The sequence below is a fragment of the Protomyctophum parallelum genome (assembly GCF_964188405.1).
Source record: "Protomyctophum parallelum genome assembly, chromosome: 12".
NCBI lineage: Eukaryota > Metazoa > Chordata > Actinopteri > Myctophiformes > Myctophidae > Protomyctophum > Protomyctophum parallelum.
Genome location: NC_139712.1, coordinates 30600348 through 30622010, shown reverse-complemented (window position 1 = coordinate 30622010; position 21663 = coordinate 30600348). Strand labels below are relative to the sequence as shown.

At 41.5% G+C, this 21663-nt stretch overlaps 1 protein-coding gene across 1 annotated transcript in view; it reads right to left on the bottom strand.

The window, feature by feature from the left end:
- Nucleotides 1-10590, bottom strand: part of LOC310868083 (myosin-IIIa-like) — a gene marked incomplete at both ends in the record, with an annotated part of 38924 nt that extends 28334 nt beyond the window's left edge. The window contains 2 exons of the mRNA XM_083778339.1: nt 9007-9141; nt 10423-10590. Coding sequence (XP_083634465.1) covers nt 9007-9141; nt 10423-10590 — 303 coding nt within the window. The remainder of the gene's footprint in view (nt 1-9006; nt 9142-10422) is intronic.
- Between the last annotated feature and the right edge of the window lie 11073 nt (nt 10591-21663).

The window sequence follows — 21663 nt, the reverse complement described above, 5'->3', positions numbered from 1 at the left end:
ATTTGTTGATGAAATTGTCAATATATTTAATCTCAGTTTTAGTCGTCATAGCACAGTTTTTATTTAGCTTTTGTCAGTGAAAAAAGTAGACGATGAAAGGCTTACGGACATTTATCTTGAAGCAAGTACTTGGCACTTCATATTACCTTGATAATACCCACGGTTGACATTAAATTATTACCTTCAGCATAATGAGAGATAAAGATGTGACTTAGACCCCAGACAGACATGATGCCGTACAGTGACATCAGCCCATCTATTATGCTTTAACATCTTATCAAAGCAATTCTTGGGTGAGCAGAGCAATATGTCAAAACACAAAGTGATAAAATATAGAAACCATGAGTTCAGAGCAAAGTGAGCAAATCAGCCATTCATCAGAATGTTTTGTCGTCGTGTAATATTTTGTTCACAATTCCATGCTGTTGATCAAAATAACAATTCTTCTACATCCTCTAATTGTGTGGACTTCTTGTAAATTAAGTAATACAGCAGTTTAACAATAATTCAACTCTTGAGGGTGTAAAATCAAACCAAATGGACCTGTGAGGGTCATATCAATAACAATAATAATTGTTGTGTAGTAAAAGTACAATATTTGCCTATGAGATGTAGTGGAGTAGAAGTAAAAGTAGCCTATTGCAAATTAGAAGTGCCCCAGTAAAGTAAAACAATATCTCAAAATTGACGGTCGCTGCTTTCATATAGTATACGGTTGTCTATGAACGTACGCGTAGTTAGCACCAGCAGGTACCGATAGCCTAGCTACGTTTATAAACATAGATAGCAGCGGAAAAGTTAAGTGCCGTACCTGAGTAAATGTACTTAGTTACTTTACACCACTGGTACAGTATGTGCACATTTCTGCGTGCAGGTTTGAGTCGGTATGCACCCTGGATCCTCTCCAGGGAAAGCACTGCCTTTTGTTACACTAGTGACCTTATCGTTTACACGGCCACAACAGCCGAGGTGTCTGCTTTCACACAGGGTTTATTGAAAAGTCCTAACAATACCATTTTAGACCTCATCGTCAATTCAGGATGGCAGAGTCCAGAGAATATGGACAGGGCTATAGATAGAGACTTGTAAGAGCGGGTAAATTCAGGTAACAGACATTTAAGCGGGTTAATTTTTCCAGATGCATGATGATGGCATCAAACACTGGCAAACAGAAGATCGGGGCAAAATGGCAGGAACAAAACTGAATCCCAGAAACCAATATAGTGGTAGTCAGTGGACACAGACAGACTAATGCCTTTTCAATTTACCACTAATACACAGCTAGGCTTTTAAAAATCCCCCACAACGGATCACAATGGCAGCACAGGTTTCTTTAAAACATGCTTTTAAAAAGGGGATGGAAAAAATAACACATAAGTGCTCCACTCATCTCCTGCCCACATCTGCTATACTAAAGGGGGTGCACAGTGTTGCCAGGTCTGTTTATTTTAAGCAACGTTGGGCTTGATTGTTATGTAAAGTTGCTTGTAAATATTGGTAGCTGCGGGTTGTATTTTGCAGGGTCTTGTTATAAAGTGTAGTCGCTTATTTGGGGCTTGCTTCCTAATTGTTGCTTAAAATTTTAAACCAGTGGTTCCCAAACATTTTCATGTCAAGGACCCCCAGTTGAAAATACTTCGTGCCAGGAATCCCCCATACAAGTAGTTGCATATTTAAAGGTATATTCAGTGATTTCACTTAATTCAAATATCACTTATTTTTTTGTTTTGTTGTGATAATCCTCTCTACTATAGAGTGTGCTGACCATATAAGGAGTTCCTCCCTGTCCCCAGTTAACCCCTGGGGGTCAAAAAACCTTAGGTTTCGTTTTTGACTCTCTATCCTGATTGGACGAAAGGCTGGGTCCCACAGCCAAAAACGAAACCTAAGGTTTTTGGAGTGACATCACTGAATATACCTTTAAGATGTTTCAAAATTATTCAAAATTTATTTTAAATTATTATTAGTTTAAGAGCTACAAGCTCACATCGTGACACGCTGTGAGCTTGTAGATGGGCTATTTTCAACCATCTGATGCATAATAGGTTTAATCCATTTTGGACGGGAACCCCTTTTGGTGTTAGCAAATAGCAGATCTACAAGCTCATAGCGTGCCACCGAGTGGCGCACTACGAGCTTGTAGGTCTGCTATTTTTGAAAAATCGTGAAAATATTAATTTCAGAAAACTGGAGGATTTAGAAGATTTTTTAATTTATTTTTCGAGGTCAGGCCTAAATGGGTTAAAGCCCTCACATGGCCTATTATAGTCACACCGGTAACAAGCACTCGTATACCGGACCCACCAAAGTGGAGGGGAATAATTTGTGCTGAATTAAGGTTGGTGATGACGAGAGGGGCTGGCTCTGTGTGCTGCAGGAAAGGGGGGAGGATGGCCCTCTGCTCTCTTCTCAGCTGAAATGTGGAAAATTACCGTTGAGAGGATGGAGGTAGGGACGGTAACCATGGTGAGTGACACCCCCCCCACCTCCTCATGCTTACTGTCACGGTGCTTTTTTCCCCACCCTAAAACATCATCATCAGGTATTATTGTTATATAATGAGGAATAATCTTTTCTAAAAAGGGTACAATGTTGTTGTATGATAAAGGGGGAGGGGTTAGGGGAGGGGATGATATGGTGATGTCACTAATATATCACAGTTTTTTTCATTGGCACGTTTGACTGTCAATGTTTCAGCCTCCAGGAAGAAACCCTGAATACAAAGGGAAGACATCATTGCACATAACAACCACACCAATGGGTCTATTGAAATAGGCCTACTGTCACCTCATAAACACATGAAAAACTGGGGGGGGGGAAATACAAAAATCACGGCACACCGTCGTTAAGTAACATTTTGAGCTACTTTTACTTTACTGGAATATTTCCAAATTCCAATAGTTTTACTTCTAGTCCACTACATCTCGGCTCCAAATATTCACACACATACACATGTACCCAAGCGCTCACACACAGACACCCACACACACATGCACGCAGCCACGCACGCACGCGCACAGCTAAACTGCCAGTAGTGATTTCAGCCACTGGATTAGTGCTGCAGATTGGATGGTGTGTTGTGCTGTGAGCTTTCAGTTTGCATGGAGGTGAAGTTTGCATACAGAGTAGGACATTCAAAATGGTGTGGAAATGACTTGGCGAGTAAGCACTTTGCAAAGCAGTCAGACTGGCTGCTCAACTAAAACTATGATGAAAATAGCAGATCTACAAGCTCACAGCGCGTCACATTTTCAGCATGCAACCAAGTGTAAAATCTGCCATTACGATGGCATCAAGGCAAAATCAACTGAAGATGTATTCGACTAAACTAGACTAACAGAGGCATTTCAGATGATTCAAAAGACTATGACTAAAACTACATCAACATTTGCTGTCAAAATCAACACTGGTCATGATCCATGGAATCCAGGGAGAGTAGAATTTTCGATCGTACGACCTACGGTTCAAGAGTTATTGGCCAAAACGTGAAACGGCCCTATTATACTGTAGCTCCACCATGATGCCAAATTGGAGAAAGAAAAATGTGGGGCAGAGGTTCTTCTTTGGGCCGACAGGGAGTGTGCGTGCAATGTTTCATGCCGATCAATCAATGTCGCCGGAGATTCACAGTTAATCTTCGGCGGGCTAGTCTGGCCGAAGAGAAGACAATAAATGAAAGCTGAACAGGTAGGATGTAAAATGATACCCGGTTGATTCCAGGACATGAGTAGGAAGGGCTTATAAAAAACATTTACCGGTAGCCTCATCTTCCCCTGCAGGCGGTCTGATTACAGTGGTGTAAAGTAACTAAGTAAATGTACTGTATACTTAAGTGCAACACAGTAAATTTACTTCACTGGGGTGTTTCCAATTTCCAATACTTTTGCTCCTACTCTATACTGTACATCTCAGAGGCAAATATTGTACTTTTAACTCCATCCACTACAATAATGATGTGAAAACTTTGTAGATTTTAACAAAACATGCAACGACTTCATGGCCCTATATGCATACTTTGCAAAAGCGACACGTTGTGAGCTTGTAGATCTGCTATTTTAACAAAGCATATTTATACATCTGGAAACTTGTGACATGGGGCATTCTGCTAAATTAGTACTTTTACTTTCAGTAAACGAATACTTTTGTACTTTTACTCAAGTGAATTTTGAACACCGGGCATTTACTTGTAATGGTAACGGAGCACTTCTACATTGCGGCATCGGTAGTTTTACTTTAAGTCGAAAAAAAGTACTTCTTCCTCTGCACTGTCTGATTATTCTGGTGTCTTAGATTCGCAGGGCTGGAGAGCCAGTAAGCCAAGTGATTATAGGACCCTTAGCAGAGGTCAACGAGGTGGACGGTGATGAAAGAGCACAGAAACACAAGCTGTGGAGGTGAAAAGCACCTGATGCCGTGGCTCGGTGGCTGCAGTGCCCACTGAGCTTGGATTACAGAAATATGGGTGCCTTATAGAGGCTAGTGTCCAAGCGCCGCTACAGTATACTGCCTAGTAATGGAAACGGGACAATGCCACGCACAGCCTTATAGCTATTTAAAGAATCCATTCAGATAGATCCTTCCTCGAGACAAGAGGGTCGGGTTTCCGTCATGCATAATGAACCCGATGCCCCAAATAAAATAATAGGCATTATAACGGACGGACATATAATACACTTCGACCTTCATGTCGGCAGGCATTTAAGTGTTTCCCATGTCTGTAATACAAAGACAGATTTCTTTTTGGTCTTTGTTTAAATCTTTGCTCATTTCTTTTTCTTTTCAGGCCTATGACGGGGTGGGTTGGGACTGAGGGATTATTTTTTATTTTTTATTTACAATTTGTTGTTAATTAAAAAAAAAAATCAAGCTTTATGTTGTATTTAATTGTTATAATCATTACTATATTTTTCTCTTTTTTTGTCAACGGTGGTTGGTGCTGGGGTTTGGGGGTAGGATTTTTTTAAATGAGGCAAAGGGAAAGCCACTGATTGTAGTTGGCAAAGATTTTTTTAAGTTTAAGTTAAGAATGTTTTATGTGCATTTTTTTGTATGCCTGTACCTGTGCCTTTCATCTAAAAATGAAATAAAAATGTATAAATAAATAAAAAGACATGTGCACACTATACACACCCAGACCAATGTACTGGAATGTATCCTTCAACAAAATAGGCTTGCAGAAAACACCAACCAGACACATCTCACGATACGTTACATAATAAGCTATGATGTCAAAGTCCACATGCCAATCACAGCACTTTCCTGAGCCTAATTATTAAGACCACAGGAAATCCAGTTGCATGGCCAATGTTAAAAGGTGATTTTCGGCTAAACTGTTTCATATTTGGTGTAAAGCTTTATAATAATACACTTCATGTATATAGCACCTTTCAAAAGCAAGTTTACAAAGTGCGTCACAACACAAATAATAACAAATCACAAAGGCAAAAAACACATGGGTATAACAAACAGATAACGTCCCTGGGGGACTGCATTAGAAAAGCCAAAAAGGGTATACAAAGAGCATCAAGGGTTGGTTTGGGGGTAAGTCCCTGCAACATACAGTACTACTAGCGTCACGTCCAGGGAGTGTACTTGTACATCAAGCTGCCATACGCTACAGAAACAGGTTATAGGATCCTGCACTGTCCTATGGGCCTCATTGCTTGCTTACTCTACTAGTACTAGTTCAAAACACGAACGTGTTTCCACCACAAGTCTCCGGACAAAGACCAAACTACTGCATATGGTGAAAATGCTGTCTTTGTGTTCCACACAGTAAATGTGGTGGAGCAGCCAAGCCATTGTGTGGTATTTCCCTGTCCTCTTTGCCGCGTCAGACCTCACACACACTTTCCTCTTGGCCCTGTTGACCTCCATTACACTTGACATTTGGAAATGGGCTACATAGCAGGAAATGAAATATGAAAGCCAGGGTCATTTGAGACATGATTGAGGAAAGCAGCTGGTGCCTCAAAGTCCTCTTTGATATTTTTTACATAAAATATCACAGTTTGAACCTTGTATGCCTCAGACTTAGGGATGGGACGATAATCGATTCGTTAGTATCGTTTATCGTGATAAAAAACACTCACAATCGTATCATATCACAGATTTGAATGTATCATGAAATTATCCTACGTCATAAACTAAGACGAAACTTTTGTTGAGCTGCAAATTCAGCACCACTTAAAAATAAAATAGACCTGTAAAGAGTTGCATTTTGGTATGTTCTGATTTCACTCTACACACTTTTTACATCTTTTTTTACAAAGATGTACAAGCTTGCAACGTGTCGCGTTGCGAGCTTGTAGATCGCCTATTGTTGGTGAACGTTCCCCCTAGAATATGGATGCTGGAGGTTCAAGTGGTTAACAAAGGTGATAGTAATGTTGCCACAATAACTGTGACATGTACTATTCATATCATCCCATGATGATATCATGTTGACATACTGTAGTGTAGATATTGTTACGAATTGATTCTCTTATATGAATTATGTAATGATCTCACCTTACTACTGGAATTACAAGTATTTGGTGGCGGGTCCATGTTTGTGGTGGCCACGACATACAGTACACAATACACACCCATTCAAACCGGTAAAAGAATAAACACTGCAGGTGCCAGTACTGCTTCCAATTCAGCTACAGTGGGAAAACATGGCACAGGCTGACTACATTTAGCGATTTAAGCGGTTGTTTCACCCCGTCTTAAACAAATGTAGGTTTCTGGGACAAGTGTCTGGGACTACCTTTACTTTTCGTATCTTCACTGCACTTGGACGGACTCTCCCGACACTAGGGGGTGCTCTAGCACCCCCTAGTGTCTATCTGTGCACACCACTGCAGAGCAGTTCATGGCTAAAACAAACAGAATGGCCCAGATAACCTGAAAATCCTCACGCTGTGATGCTGGCGAAGCCAACACTGACACCAGAGCTGCCTCTGCTCCGACCGACCCACAACCTACCGCAGAGTGATAAAGTGGCTCACTATACCAAGCCCCAAAGGTGGCCTAGAAGTCAAAATCACACCCGTGTGAACTGAGCAGTGCAGGCGTGTGTGTGTGTGTGTGTGTGTGCTGTGCTATTGTTATAGTGGTTAGTGTGAAGCTCAGCTGTACTGTAGCCCTTTAGGCTGCTCAACAGTATCTGCGAATGGTCACCCAGCGGTGTTGCAGCTGTCCGCATACTGTAAGGGAGGGACAGACGGACGGACGAACGGGCACGCACACACACACACACACACACACACACACACACACACACACACACACACACACACACACACACACACACACACACACACACACACACACACACACACACACACACACACACACACACACACACACACACACACACACACACACACACACACACACACACACGTGCATTGGAGCTCAAAGAGGCCCAACACTGCCTGTGGTGGCTTAAATGGTTACATAATCCTTGGGTCTTATTTGGTCATCACGTCTGTACCTGGCTAGACGGCATGCCGTGTGAGGTGCAACTGGATCTTTAGTCTGCATGCTACAGTTGTAAATGTCTACATGACATGTCGCATGTCACAGCCAGCATGCAGGGAAATAAACTGAGGCGTTTATACATGACGAATGCAAGATAGCAGTCTCTCACTTGGATGTGTATATGACACAGCAAAACATGTTTACTGTGCAAACAAATCATTCCAAGTGAATTTTGGCATGTCCAATGAACTAGAATTTTTTATGAATTGAACATGGTGGACCCTCTTGTAAACAAGTGTAATGCTTAATTGGGTCGTCCACTCACAGTTAACAGTCTTTGTATTGAGTTTGTGCTTGAAATGTACTGTAATTCTGCAAACTGTTAATAGATATTTCAATCAATCAATCAAAGAAACAAGCCACAATTGACATCATATGTAGTGGTCTCGACCCAAGCTGGGATCGAACCACTGTCTCCCACTCAGCAAACCAACACACAAACTACCGTGCCTGAGCTGAGCCCGATTGGCAGAGTTGTTGTGGCCTTGTGGTCTTGCCTGGGGCACTACATCTACATGTAGCCTATATGGATAAATCTTTATAGAAAACCTTCCACACATGCAATGGCACAGCTGGACGTGGAATGTTAGAGAAGGATCTGAAATTCCCTAAAAGGACACTTTTGGCCCCAACATTGCAAAAATAGCGGATCTACAAGGTAACGCGTCAGAGCTTGTAGATACGCTATTGTCATGGCACGACCCCGCACTCTTTAGCTACTGAAGATGTAGCCTGGAACTCACCTATGCTTTCTATGGCATAGGCAGCTCCCGGCAGGATCCGCCGGCAGAAACTGTGTGCAGCTGCTGGACATGAGACTAATTAATTAGAGCGACAGAGAGAGAGAGGAGTGTGTGTGTGTGTGTGTGTGTGTGTGTGTGTGTGTGTACGGGTGTGCGTGTGTGTGTCAATTTTTCAAAGGTGCCAGACGATCAGAAATCAGCAGAGAGTGAGCGATGTTTGCGCTACTCTATGCCGTATTGAAGTGGACTCGGAACCAGACTTTTTGTTTCTCCCTGGAAATAAAAACGTCTGGGTTTCCGAGGCTACTGAAGATGTGGCGTAGGCCTACAACATGGATTTCTATACATGACATAGTTCAGGAGAGTCCGGATAAAGGCAATTCTCCTGATAAATGGTAAATGGTGCATTTATATAGAGCCTTTACAGAGATTGTGCATTACATTCACCCATTCACACACCAATGCCGGAGGAAACCATGCGTTTCTTTCACCACTAGTAAATGCAGCATTTATGGTCTGGAGAGGGCAGTTTTCTACAAACGGGTAAACGGGCAGGGCTCAAGCCCCCTTTGATGTCTATGTGAGAACATGCCTGCAATAAACGAATAATAATAAAAGTCACACCACAAATGAGCATGGTCTTCGCACTTTGCAGTCATCATGTGGGAGTTGTTATTATCATCATCATGTACCATATTAGACTCACAGTAAAGAGGTTGCTACAGTGGTGTCCTACCTCCAGAGCGAGCCACAGCTGGTCGCCGCATTTCACATCCTTCTTGTAGTACATTCCATAGAACTTGACCACATTGGCGTGGTCAGAGAGAGCCTGGAGGATGTTGTACTCTGCTTCAATCTCCTCATCAATGTCCTGCCAAAAGGGACAATTGCCAGTTAACGTTGAACACCTGCACTTATTTCCCTACTACAAAATGTCATCTTAATAGTAAATAGTTAATCGACTGAAGTAAGGCATAGTGAGAGGCAAAGCTTTACCAATAACCTTGTCACATTTATGAATTATAAATCACTTCATGTGTATATGCATTAGTATCACTGTCAGGACAACCATTTTGTTATCGATGTGCTTGCATTGAGTCAGACCTATTAAAAATGATTTCACGCCAACATTTAATGCAGTCATGCATACAGCTATAGTTTATTAAAATGAGGGAAATGATTTGTGCTCCAAGGGCACATTTTATTACAAGAAACCAAGGTAACAGAGATAAAAAATAAATAAAAAACAATTTGTATGCAGAACAGGTTACTGTGTTCAACAATATTTCCGGAGGGTTCCAGTGGGCAACTATTGTAACTATATAAGTACAAAAGAAGCGACGGCTATTTGACAATAGCTTGTTGATCTGCCAATTTCAATAAAAGGAAAAAATATAGTTTTCTTTATTTTGGAAAAGGCCTATTTTTTAACCATATTAACAACACAAATTAAAAATGTCCCCACAAATTTTCTGTGACACAGATGCTTTCCCGGATTGAATTGGTTAAGACAGCTGGGAATGGATATTTAGCAGATGAAAATGGGCGGCTCCTCGTTAGAGCTGTTAAATAAGCCATGTAGTTCAATGTACCGTGGAGAGACAAGACATCTCCCTTCAGTACTCTATAAGGAGGTTGTGACAGTACAGTACAACATGACTAATTATGACTATACTTGTCATCTGTTTTGGAAGATTGACAGGTGAAGGAATGTAAAGGAAACAAAGTCTCAGATTGTGTCTCCTGTTTGACTCTTGCTTTTGGCTTATCATTATTTATGGTGGCACTATGTAACTTTTTTTAAGTGAATACATTTTCATTTTGTCCAATCTGTATGGTAGAGCATGACAATTCAATACAGCATTTAGTCTCTTCTATAACCAGGAGTTAATACTAGTGCATTTTTAATCATGGCCTTTTATTAGAAATGATAACATACTAAATTAATGAGGTCTGTGCTCATTATCCACAAGGGCGGAACTGATTCAACCTTTATATATTTTCTTGGAAATACATTGAGGGCAGAGCCCTCATTTTTGATGATGCCGAGATCAGAAGTCATAATAGGCAGTGTAATAATATTGACTAATATTCTACTAAATTAAGCCACACATGCAGCATGAGTTTTCGGACATAAACTGATTAAACTCACATGGACGGGGTCCAGTATCTTGACGGCCGCCTTGCTTCCATCGGTCTTGTTGAGCACCTTGTAGACCTTGCCGTAGGTCCCCTTCCCGATGGTCTCGATGATTTCCCATGTGTCTGTGGGATCAGGAAAACTGTCGAACACGAGGGATTTCCCTGACTGCGGAAACATGTTCTGGAGAGATCTCCTGTTAGAAGCAGAAAACACAGTTCAAATGAATGAATGCCGGGACAAAGTGAACAGAGCATTTGGTCGGGCTAATCTGAGAATTAGCATTGTACAGTAGGCTATGGCCTGCAGTACGCATACTTTGGCATTCTTAATAACACATTGCGGGCTCTGACCAATTTTCACATGATGTGGTGCCAGTTTTTATTTTTTCCCACCAGGCTTAGCAGAGCTGGTATATGGGGAAAATACGTTTCATGAGAAGAACCAAGGCACAGGAAGTACTCATGTTTATCCAGGAATTAGTTAACAAAGATAATAACCACGAGTTTCCGGGTCTTCTGATGTGAACGCAAATGTCCAATTTGTAGAACCAAAACAAACGCTAAAGTGAAAAGTTATTGTTTTTACACATGGGACCAATTTTACAATGTCAGGGTCAAATCAACATTGAGGATTTTACTGTGTGGTAACTGGGTTCCATAATCTTGCGTTAACAGTTCAATAACAAGAACGTTGACTTATTATTTTACCTGCGAAGATCAAAATGAAATAACATAATAATGACACGCATAATGGTTGGCGCATTGCCAACCACCACGGACGTTGTGGATTCGAATCCACCATGGTGCACCCGGCTATGACGGGCATCTATGTGAACATAATTGGCCTGTGTTTGGGGCAGGAAAGCCGGGCACTGAGGGCGATATTGGTCATTGCACGTGTTCCTACGGGCTGGGGGGTGGCACCTGTCAGCAGGGAGTGTTAAGGCTCATACATAAGTCTGGATTTTCGAACAACAACATGACGTCACGAGCCGCGGTGAAGAGCAAACCACCGCCACAGCTCCAGCCCTTCTCTCTGTTTTTACTCACCACCGCTCAACGTTATTTCAGCTCCGGTGGTCAGCTCACCCCCGGAGCAGTGGTCACCTCACCACCGAAAATCCAGACTATGAATAGGCCTTTAGGCGGGAGAAGGGCGAAGGCCCTACGTCCTCCCGGTGGGAGCTCCTCACTGGCAGATGAGTCAGTATAGGATACGACAGCAGTGACAACACGGAAATGTGTGTGAGGAGGAAATCATTTGCAAAATGATGACTAAGTTGGGGAGAAAAGGGAGTAAAAAGAAAAAAATTAAACAGTTCAAAACTAAGATCCCATCTCAGAGGCTTATGCTCAAGAGGTGCGCAAGTGTCCCATGCTAGGGGAATAATGTTGGCTTATTATTTTAGCTGTAAAGATAAAACATAGTGGAAGCTGCTGTGCTTGCTTACCGGTCTAGGTATAAAAACATATAATAGCAGGCTAGTTGTTCTGGATTGATCCCTAGCTGTTAGTGGAAAGATCCCTCGGGTAACATTATTGGCCCCATTACAGGATCAAAGGCTAGCACAAAACTAGTGAGGGTCCCTCACTTTAGCAACAGCATTTACTGAGCACAGGAAATGCCCATTAGTGGAGCACAGGAAAGGCCTATTAGAGGAAGAAGCCTCTGATGAAAGAGACCAGATAATAATGTTACAAAAGCTCTGACAGACAGCGAGCTGCTAAATGATATACCCTCATTTGAGAGACTCTTTCACATTACCTCAACAAATTGGGACCACGCTGTAGTAGCGTTATTTGTTGCATTGATTCCTGTTTTTTACGAATCTGCAGTGCACTTAAATGCAGTAAGACATTTACCAGTCACTGATTAAATAAATTATGTTTTAGGCTTTGTGTTGTTTTATAATGTCATTTATATTGTATGCCGTTATAATGTTTAGAAAGGTTTTATTTTTGAAATACTTAAGGACCCTTACATTGAAATGCCTTCTTGATTAGAAGAGGTCACTGTGACATTTGGCCTAGTTAAGGCAGGTGTGTGAGTTTAGATGATTGCACTCACTGGATAGTAATCAGCTGTGTTGGCTTGCAAACGTCAAGCAACACAGAGAGTGCACCCACTCCTTCTCTGCAAAATGTGATGCTTTTCCTTTCTAACTTCTACAAATCTTCACCAAGAGGCAATGCTGTAAGTTATAATTCATTGAAATGTATTGTATTTCATGTTGTGAACTTGTGAATGTAAATTTCATGCATAATTTAGTTAATGTTTAAATAAAGGGATTTCATGGTAATTTTGGATTAAAAAGGATTGTATTTACAAGCTACTGTAAAATTAAGAACAGGACAACTGAACTCATGTGTGTTGTATTTTATGTTTGTTTCAGTTTTTACTCCATGACCTTGTAAAAGATGAAGAACCACTCAGTAAAGGAACTTTACATCACGATCATCATTATTTCTATGGGGAATTGGAGTTTAGCTCGCTGTTGAGCTGAAGTTCAGCATACACTTTGGCAGGAACAGCACAGGCTTACATCTTATATATTTATATAATTTGGGGATGTGTGCACACAGTGATATCCTGTGTTACTGCATTTACTGTTGTTGACATTACAATACAGTAAATGCTGGACCTACTCGGTGGAGGTTGATATTGAAACATGTTTAAATAACTGATGTTGCATCTTGTTTTGACTGCAAAGGCTTCATTTTATTGTGACTCCTGGTATAACCATCAGAACCATACAATTATTTCTGAGTTATATTAAGGAAGTAAAGAAATAACGGTCCTGTACCTGCGACAGTAAATCTTTATACTGGAAACGAACTGTATTGCAGAGCAAAAAGGAAAACACAAATAACTTTGGGGCAGGCCCGTCTAGAGTTTGAATGGACATGTATCAGTCAAAAGGGAGACATCGAAGAGGAAGGACGGGTGGGGTGGGATCAATATATGGAACAGCTATGTCAGAACAGGTCAGCTCCATATATGGAGATCTAAGGGTTTGAGGTCAGATGTATAGTTGCTGGCCGACAAAGTCCCTATAAATGTGTAGTATTCCAAAGTAATCCAAAAAAGTAATCCAATCAAAAGTTGTAGGACCCTAAATTAAAACCTCCCTCACGTTCAAGTTCACCCCCAAGGCAATCGCAAGGAAAATAATATTAATATTACTATGTATGTATTGTTTTTTCTTGTAAATATAAAACAAATTGCCTGTAAATGATCTTATAATGGCAAACAAGTTCAAGATCAAGTAACCCCCAAAGTTAGGAAACAAAAAGGCAATGCATTGCTCGATAAAAAAGTTAAATCCTCCTCCTACACAAAGTTCTTCGGTCAAAATCCTTATTGGTTTAAAAGAGTTTGTTTGACAAACCACCACAACACTTTTACTGACAAAAATGGAAACGCCGGCCGCCTCACTTCCTGTATCTTTATTGTGTTCCTGGAACTATTGCTCACATACTGTTTTCCCCACAGCTCCCCCTATGATCAAACAACAGTATGTATGTCATGTTTCTTCTGTTTTTCAATACTCATATTCAATACTCATACCAGGACACAAAAACATTACATTACTGTGTGTGTATCACACTGTGTGTTGTAGAGCTGTTATCAGGCTTCACATGAGGCAACGAGGGGTCGTAAAATAAAGCCACTGAAAGAATTGCATGGCCTTTATTCACTTGCACATTAAAAAGGACTGTAAAATGTGGATTTGGGATTAATGTGTTTGACTATGAAGTGGAGAGAGTGTGCTGTCTGTCAACCTACAACCGTGTTAACAGTGTTATTACAAGGGGGGAGATCAAATATGCGTGCGATAGAAACCTTTTTCTTTATTTTCTGACATTAACCGACCTAGTATCCCTATTCTGGAGGGAACATTAGCTGAAAATAGCAGAACTACAAGCTCACAATGCCTTGCAGCACGAGGCGGTGTGGGCTTGTAGATCAGCTATTTCCAGGAAATAATTATTGGTGTAGGTTATTAGTCTATGGCATAGACTAATAACCTACACCAATAATTGTCTATGCAAATGTTTAATCTGCAACACAATTTTATACAATATGTAGTGGAGGCTTCATCTCTCTCTCAGCTAAGTCCTTGGCCAGAGAAAAACGTTGAAGTTGCATTTTGAACTCCACTGTGGAATTACGTGATATGCAAGACCTACACTGCTGGCTAATAAAGACAACAAATGTAATATGATCATGGATTTTTCTAAATATATATATATTATTTTAACCTAGATATGTGAAAATATGAAATGGTTATAACAAAATATAACGGTGTAGAACTGTGAAAGAGGAAAAGCCATTAGGGAAGAACCGGATCCAACATTTGGAACCGGTTCTGGAACAGTTCCAAATCAGTTTCCAGAACCTGTTTCATCACACTGTCAGAACTGGTTATGCAGACTTCATGTCTGCTATAATAGTTCTGTTCTCAAACGTTTTAATTTCAAGGACCACCATAACTCAGTGCACAAAAACCAAGAACCAAATGGACCCTCACAGGTAACATTTACATACACTCTCAGAGTTACTGAGGGCCAGAGGGTCCCTGTACATCACCAGGTACAGGGACCAGGTACCAGTGAGGTGTACAGTATATAGGAATAGTAAATGTGAAAGGGAACCGTTAAGGAATGGGACCATTAATAGGGAATCGTTAAGGAATCGGAATCGTAAAAACAGTAGCTACACACGCACGTGTATAAAATACCTTGCAACGGATTCCGGTCTTTTACTTGTAACAGAGTATTTCTAAATTGCAGTATTTATACTTTTGCTTAAGTAAGAAAAAGGGAGTACTTCTTCCACCACTGACATCGACATAAAACTAACACACAAAAGAAAGGGCAAAACAAAACAAAACAAACTTACATTGTTTTCTCAACATGACGTGGGCCTTGTGTTGGAAGGAAATGTAATCCATTTAGGTATAGTACTGTACATGGTTAGCATGGAAGCAGACAGAGAGAGAGATAGCCTGGTATAAACTAGAGAGGTGGAGCTAACCTGGAACTAATCCCACCAGCCGTTCTCCCGCGGCTCTGTGGCTGCCATTGGTAGGAGACATGGCAGGATTAACAGGAATTAGCCAGTGTTGCACTGTGAGCCTTTCCTCATATAGACCTACATTCATACACAATAGCAAAGCTGGTTAGGAGCCCTGAGAATAATATGATGCTGTGTGGAGAGAGAGAAACTAGTAAAGGAGCACAGGTCTCTGCCAGGTCAGGAACGGTTTGTGATGTTTGGACAAAATGTGTAGGAGTAATATTTAAATATGTGATTTTTGTGCAAAAAAATGTGCTCCTCAGTGTAATGGAAATGTGTGTCCAAAGTTTCACAGCAATTGGATGCTGCGTTCATGATTTTAGGCATTTTCCTAGCTTGTTAGAAAAGCTTCGATGGAGTAATATCAAAAAATTGTTTTACATAAGTCAACCTCCATGCTAGAAAAGGCAGGTGTGAAAAATGCAGGTTTTTCCTTGGCCTCTAGGGAGTGCGCATACAAAGTTTTACACAGATCAGTGCAGTTATAAGTAAAAACACAAATTGGCCTGTTATGGCGCCTCCATGAGGCTGATTAGAAAATTCTCAAGTGGCATTTCTTCCTCGGTCTAGTGGGAATGTGCATGCAAGATTTCACGGAATCCTGCAAACTTTGGAAGGCAATGTTAGCCAATTAGGATGGAATATGTAAAATTCACATCCATGTCGATCACATGACTATAGAGATACTGTGTACCGATTTACGTGATGTATGGATAAAAATCTGCCTCATGGTGGTGCTATAACAGGCCTATCTGGAAAATGTGGGGCAGAGGTTCAGAACTGGCATCCAGAGACTGTGCACAACGACAGGGCCAATTGAAGGTGCCGGAGATTAGTTGGTGGCAGACAGAAGGATGGACGGACGGACACACACGGCCGGACAGACAGGGTGCAAAGCATACTCTCTCCCTAATGCCTTCGGCCTGGTGGAGTATGCAAAACCAGGTCTATGGAAACAAGCCCAAAAGAAGCAACTATGGGCCACACTATGGGCACTTTAAACCTACAGTATCTACATTGGCTATTTGAAAATAGGCTATATAAGTTCACAATGTGTTGTGAGCTTGTAGATCTGCAATTTTCAAACAAATCTTGGAGAAAGAAAATGAATATTCTTCAAGTAACACAAATCTTGTCCCTGGCACAAAATATAAGTGTGGTCCATAGAAAAATACTAAGTAAGCAAAACATTTCAGGCCAATACCATTATTTACAAGCAATTTCACAGAAAAACAAGCCCAAAGTCACTTATAATAAGCAGACCTGGCAACACTAGTAGAGGCTCATTCCAACATAATGGCCATTTCTGATACAACTGTTTGCAATGCTATACAATTGTCGCCCAGCCAGCTATCTAGTCTACATTACTTTGTTATTCACGCCGAGGCAATTACTTCACGTGAGTCATCACTATTCCAATCTCACCGCCATTGACTTACTGTTGCACTGAACATGAATAAATCAGCCCCCAGCCAGCAAAGATAAGACTCGGGCCTAAACTCTGATGGCACCCATTATTTTTAGCAGAGACTTAAATGTATCTGTCATTGCCTATGTATGCCGTGTAATTAGGCCTCTGATAGAAAGGCACACACAGGTAATTGTTGCACTCATGTTAGTCTAATGTACAGTGTCCAGACGTTGTCAATAATAGATCATGTACGGGTACAACATTGGCTGTGACACACGACACAGGACGCTGAAACCTAAGGATTCACCCTGGCCCACACACTGTCTGCAAGGAAATAACCTTTGGAGTCTGTGTGTGTGTGTGTGCCTGTATGCTTTTGTGTTTGTGTATTCAGGCCTGAACAGTGTGTGTGTTGGTGCTTGCCTCAAGTTGCCTGTATGTTTTTGTGTTGGTGTATGGGAGCCTGAACTGTGCGTGCGTGCGTGAAGGTGTTGATGCATGCCTGTATGTTTTTGTGTGTGCATGGGGGCCTGAACAGTGTGTGTGTGTGTGTGTGTGTGTGTGTGTGGGTGGGTGGGGAGAGAGAGAGAGAGAGAGAGAGAGAGAGAGAAGAGTGCATGCATGCATGCATGAGAGGTCTTGTGACCTCTGCCCTGGAGGCTAGTGGCTGGCTGTCACTTGCAGTTAGTTATTTATTGTGCCACGAGGGCAGTCTATAGCCTGGTAAACCACAGATTTATATGGTTTCCAGGCTAGTAAACCAGCCCCTCCTGGAAATCGCCTGGATTTGCCTTAAATGCTATTTCAAGGGGAGTGGATGAACCAGGCAGTCTAGGATTGCATTTAATGGACTGCATTGGTATTATTATTATTAGGTCCGTCTTGATGAACTGACTACAGAGAATATGACAAACTTTTGTTTTGGAGTAGCCTCGGTACCCAGGCTTTTATTTTCGTTCACATTCGGCTCAGAAAGAGAAGTCTGGGGAAATGAGACACATTTGGGGTGAACTACAGTGGGAGTGAACTACAGTGCAGAAGGGGCGTCGCTCCAAATTTGTTGATGTCATTGTTGTCCGCTGTTTTTTACCAGGAAGGGGAGGAGTGGAGGGGGGGCGGGGCCAGGCGCTCAGATCGGTTAACCAATAGAGGGTATGCACATGACATCATCGTACCTGGAAGTTATGCGGGAATGCCCACTGAGTGGCAAAAAACTACTTTCTGGCCTTGACAGCACATTCATCCAAACAGAAAAGTCCTGTCTGATTGCATTAAACAATGTTAAACTCACCAACATTGCAGCTGTACGAAAAGCTTGAATTATCCTCTTTCTATCTGCAAAGTTTTTGTTTCATAAAATTCCACCGTAGAAAAGTTATGAGCTACTTTCTGTCAAGAAATGCCCTGCATTTGATTATTTTTATAAGTTTGGAAGTCCTTGTTTTCAATAACACAACATTTTGCTGCCTCCTGCATTATGTGACATTTAGAAACAGGTGGTACGCAGGCAGGTTGAGTGATTTCCAACGAGCGCTTTCAAACTCCAATTAACACTCCATGCTGCTCAATGTTTTGCCACTCAGTCTAGATGGTAAATGGTAAATGGTAAATGGTGCATTTATATAGCGCCTTTATCCAAGGCGCTTTACAGAGATTGTGCATTACATTCACCCATTCATACACCGATGGCAGCGGAAACCATGCAAGGCACCAACTAGCACATCGGGAGCAATTAGGGGTTCAGTGTCTTGCTCAAGGACACTTCGACAGTAACTCTGGGGGAGCCCGGGTTCGAACTGGCAACCTTGCGGTTACCATCCAGGCACTCTACCCCTGAGCCACCCCTACCCCTGAGCCACCCCTACCCCTAGATGAGGGGGGCGTGTCCTGATGGGAAAAGCATGCATGTGCATACTCTCTATATGATCTAAGGCCCTCTATATCGGAAATCACGGTGGCTGGGCCAGGCTAATTTAGCAGACATCCCCGTTGTGGTGGCGCTATAACAGGCCCATGCAAAGTTTCGTGGGAATCGGACATTGCGTTGATTTGAGGCACCAAATGGACCCGTTAGGGTCATGATTTGAGGCATTTCGTTCAAAACGGACCACTCCTGCAAACTTTAGATGCCAATCTTAGCCAATCAGGATGGATTATGAAAAATCTGACAGATCCGTCTTGATCACATGAGTACAGAGATAATGTGCATCGTGAAGTTTGGACACCATTTGTAATAGTAATGGCCAAAAATGTGTTAAACAAAAATCTGCCTGCTGGTGACACTAGAACAAGCCTACTGTATGTGAAAAATGTTGGCCACTGGTTCAGCTCACGCACACACACACACACACACACACGGTCGGAGATACATAATTAAACAAACGCCTTCAACAACATTCCCAAACGTCGTGGTGGAGGTGGTTGGATAGATACCAGTTCCTGTGTTCAAACTGGCTCACGAGAGAGGTCCCGTTTATGGTCAACTTTTCTTGTCAGACTCATTCAGGCAGACCGACCAAATGGACCCGTTAGGGTCTATCAACGGACAGGGCAGACACATTACTACCTTTCCTTTTTTTAATGGGGGTGCTGGTTTGGACAGGAGTGGACAAAACCAAGACGACAGCCAATGGAATATATGATTTTGTATATCATACGTGTCTACTGCAGCTGCTTAAATCAAAACAATTGAATGTTTTTGAAGGTTATGTTATTTTGTCATCTGACACCCAAACCATACAGTGTTTATTAAATTATTTTAAATACATACAATTATGCATGGTATCTGTCTCCTCAGTGAGGCTGGAAAATGTAGCCTACCAGCCTACTGTACGCACGAAGATGGTGGGAACACTAAAATACACTTTTTGGCCAAAATGTAAAATAATCCACCGGATGGAAGAAATGTTTTAGTTGCTCCCCAGCGCCCTCTACGGTATTCTTTCCATCGGGTGGATAATTTTCCATTTTGGTCAATTTTTTTATTTTAGACGTGAGGTGTTGGGCTCCCAGTGTTCCCACTAAGGAAAGTAGGCGTCCAACGTCTGAAGACCGTCTTTGTTTTGGTGAGTAGCGAAAAATTATTTTTTTATTCTTTACTAAAGACGAGAGGGTGCGGCCTCTAGCTACGCTACCGTGCAGGTGTGAGGGGAAAGGATCGAAAGTGCCATAGTGTTTAGGAGAACTCCTTTTAACGCTATGGACCAGAGCTAATGTTTGTCTAGTATTTACCCTCACTTCTGGCTGGCAGATCTTTTTCAGGACATGATAAAGCAATTTTCTAATTGATGCGGTTGTGTTTCAAGGAGTAAAAGGAATGTCCACTTAGACCTTTCAAGAGAAATCAGAGACCCATTTGCTAAAGAGACCTGGGGCTAAACTTCCACACTCAACGGTTGGTTAAAGTTTCGTGACGCCTTTGCATCAGGATCCTGCAGGTATGCATGCATGCTAGGATAATCTATCTCAAAGTCCAAAGTAGTCCACAACAAATTTCACCCACTTCTTTACTCTGTAAGTCTGTGACGTGACATTAAAGCTGATTCTGAGTGTAGTTTCTGTATAAACAAATATTGTCTCTTTCGGGTGGCAACCTCACAATCTCAAAATGCCTTGATTCACACTTTGATGCTTTTGTGTGACACTGTAGTATGATCAAGTAGTAGGGCATTAATTAAGAAAAAACACAACAAAGTTAAAATACCTGACAGCAACAATATATTACACTTGCTATACTGTACATACTGGCATGAACCCACTTCATATACGGAATGATTGACAAAATGTCTGGGCAGAAGAGCACAAATGATGGCTACAGTATCTCTTGATAACATAGAAGCAGAATAACATGGCACGTCAGCATCTCTGCATGTCATACAAACGTCGAAATGGCAGCAATCTTAAACTGCTTCTGGAAAAAAAGAACTACAGTATATATACATAATAAATAAAAGAATACTAGCAGGCTGATAGTCATACGTAATATTTACTGACCTTTGACGGTGAGTATAGGACCAAAAAAGCGAACGCAGAAATCATTCAGTCCAAAGCATGTCTTTGCACACACACACACACACACACACACACACACACACACACACACACTTTGTATTTAGCCACTCCCAGGACTTGCAAATAAGACAAAACCACGTTCCCTTCCACTTTGTGAAAAAGCTGGTATACTGTAGCAGTGAAAAGAACCACAAAACGTTTTTGAAACTAGTATTCAGTTACAAAACAATACAAATCACAACATGTCATCGTTTTGCGAGACAGACAAGCAACCATGTCTATGAAAACAAGCCCAAAAGAAGCAACTATAGGCTACTGTATAGCCCAGTGGTTCTCAACCAGTGGTCCTTCAGGGGGTTCCAGGTGGTCCCCTGCTAAATGATGGAGAGTTGGTAACCAAATTGACTCATCCTCTGAGAGTGTAAAATGAAACCAATTGGACCCTGGCTCACAGGTCCATTTGGTTTCACGTTATGCTCTCAACAGTTAACTTAATTTACAAGAAGTCTATACACAATTAGAAAATGTAGAATAATTGTTATTTTGATCAAGGTTTTGCCTGTCATCTGGTACCACATCAATACAGCATGAAATTGTGAACAAAATTGTATCCAACAACCACAAAATATTCTATGTTTTGGGATATTTGAAAATAGCACATATACAACTTACTAATAGCTCACAACGCATTGCTGTCATCTTGTAGATCTGCTATTTTTAAACAAATCTCGGGAAAAAAGCGAAGCATT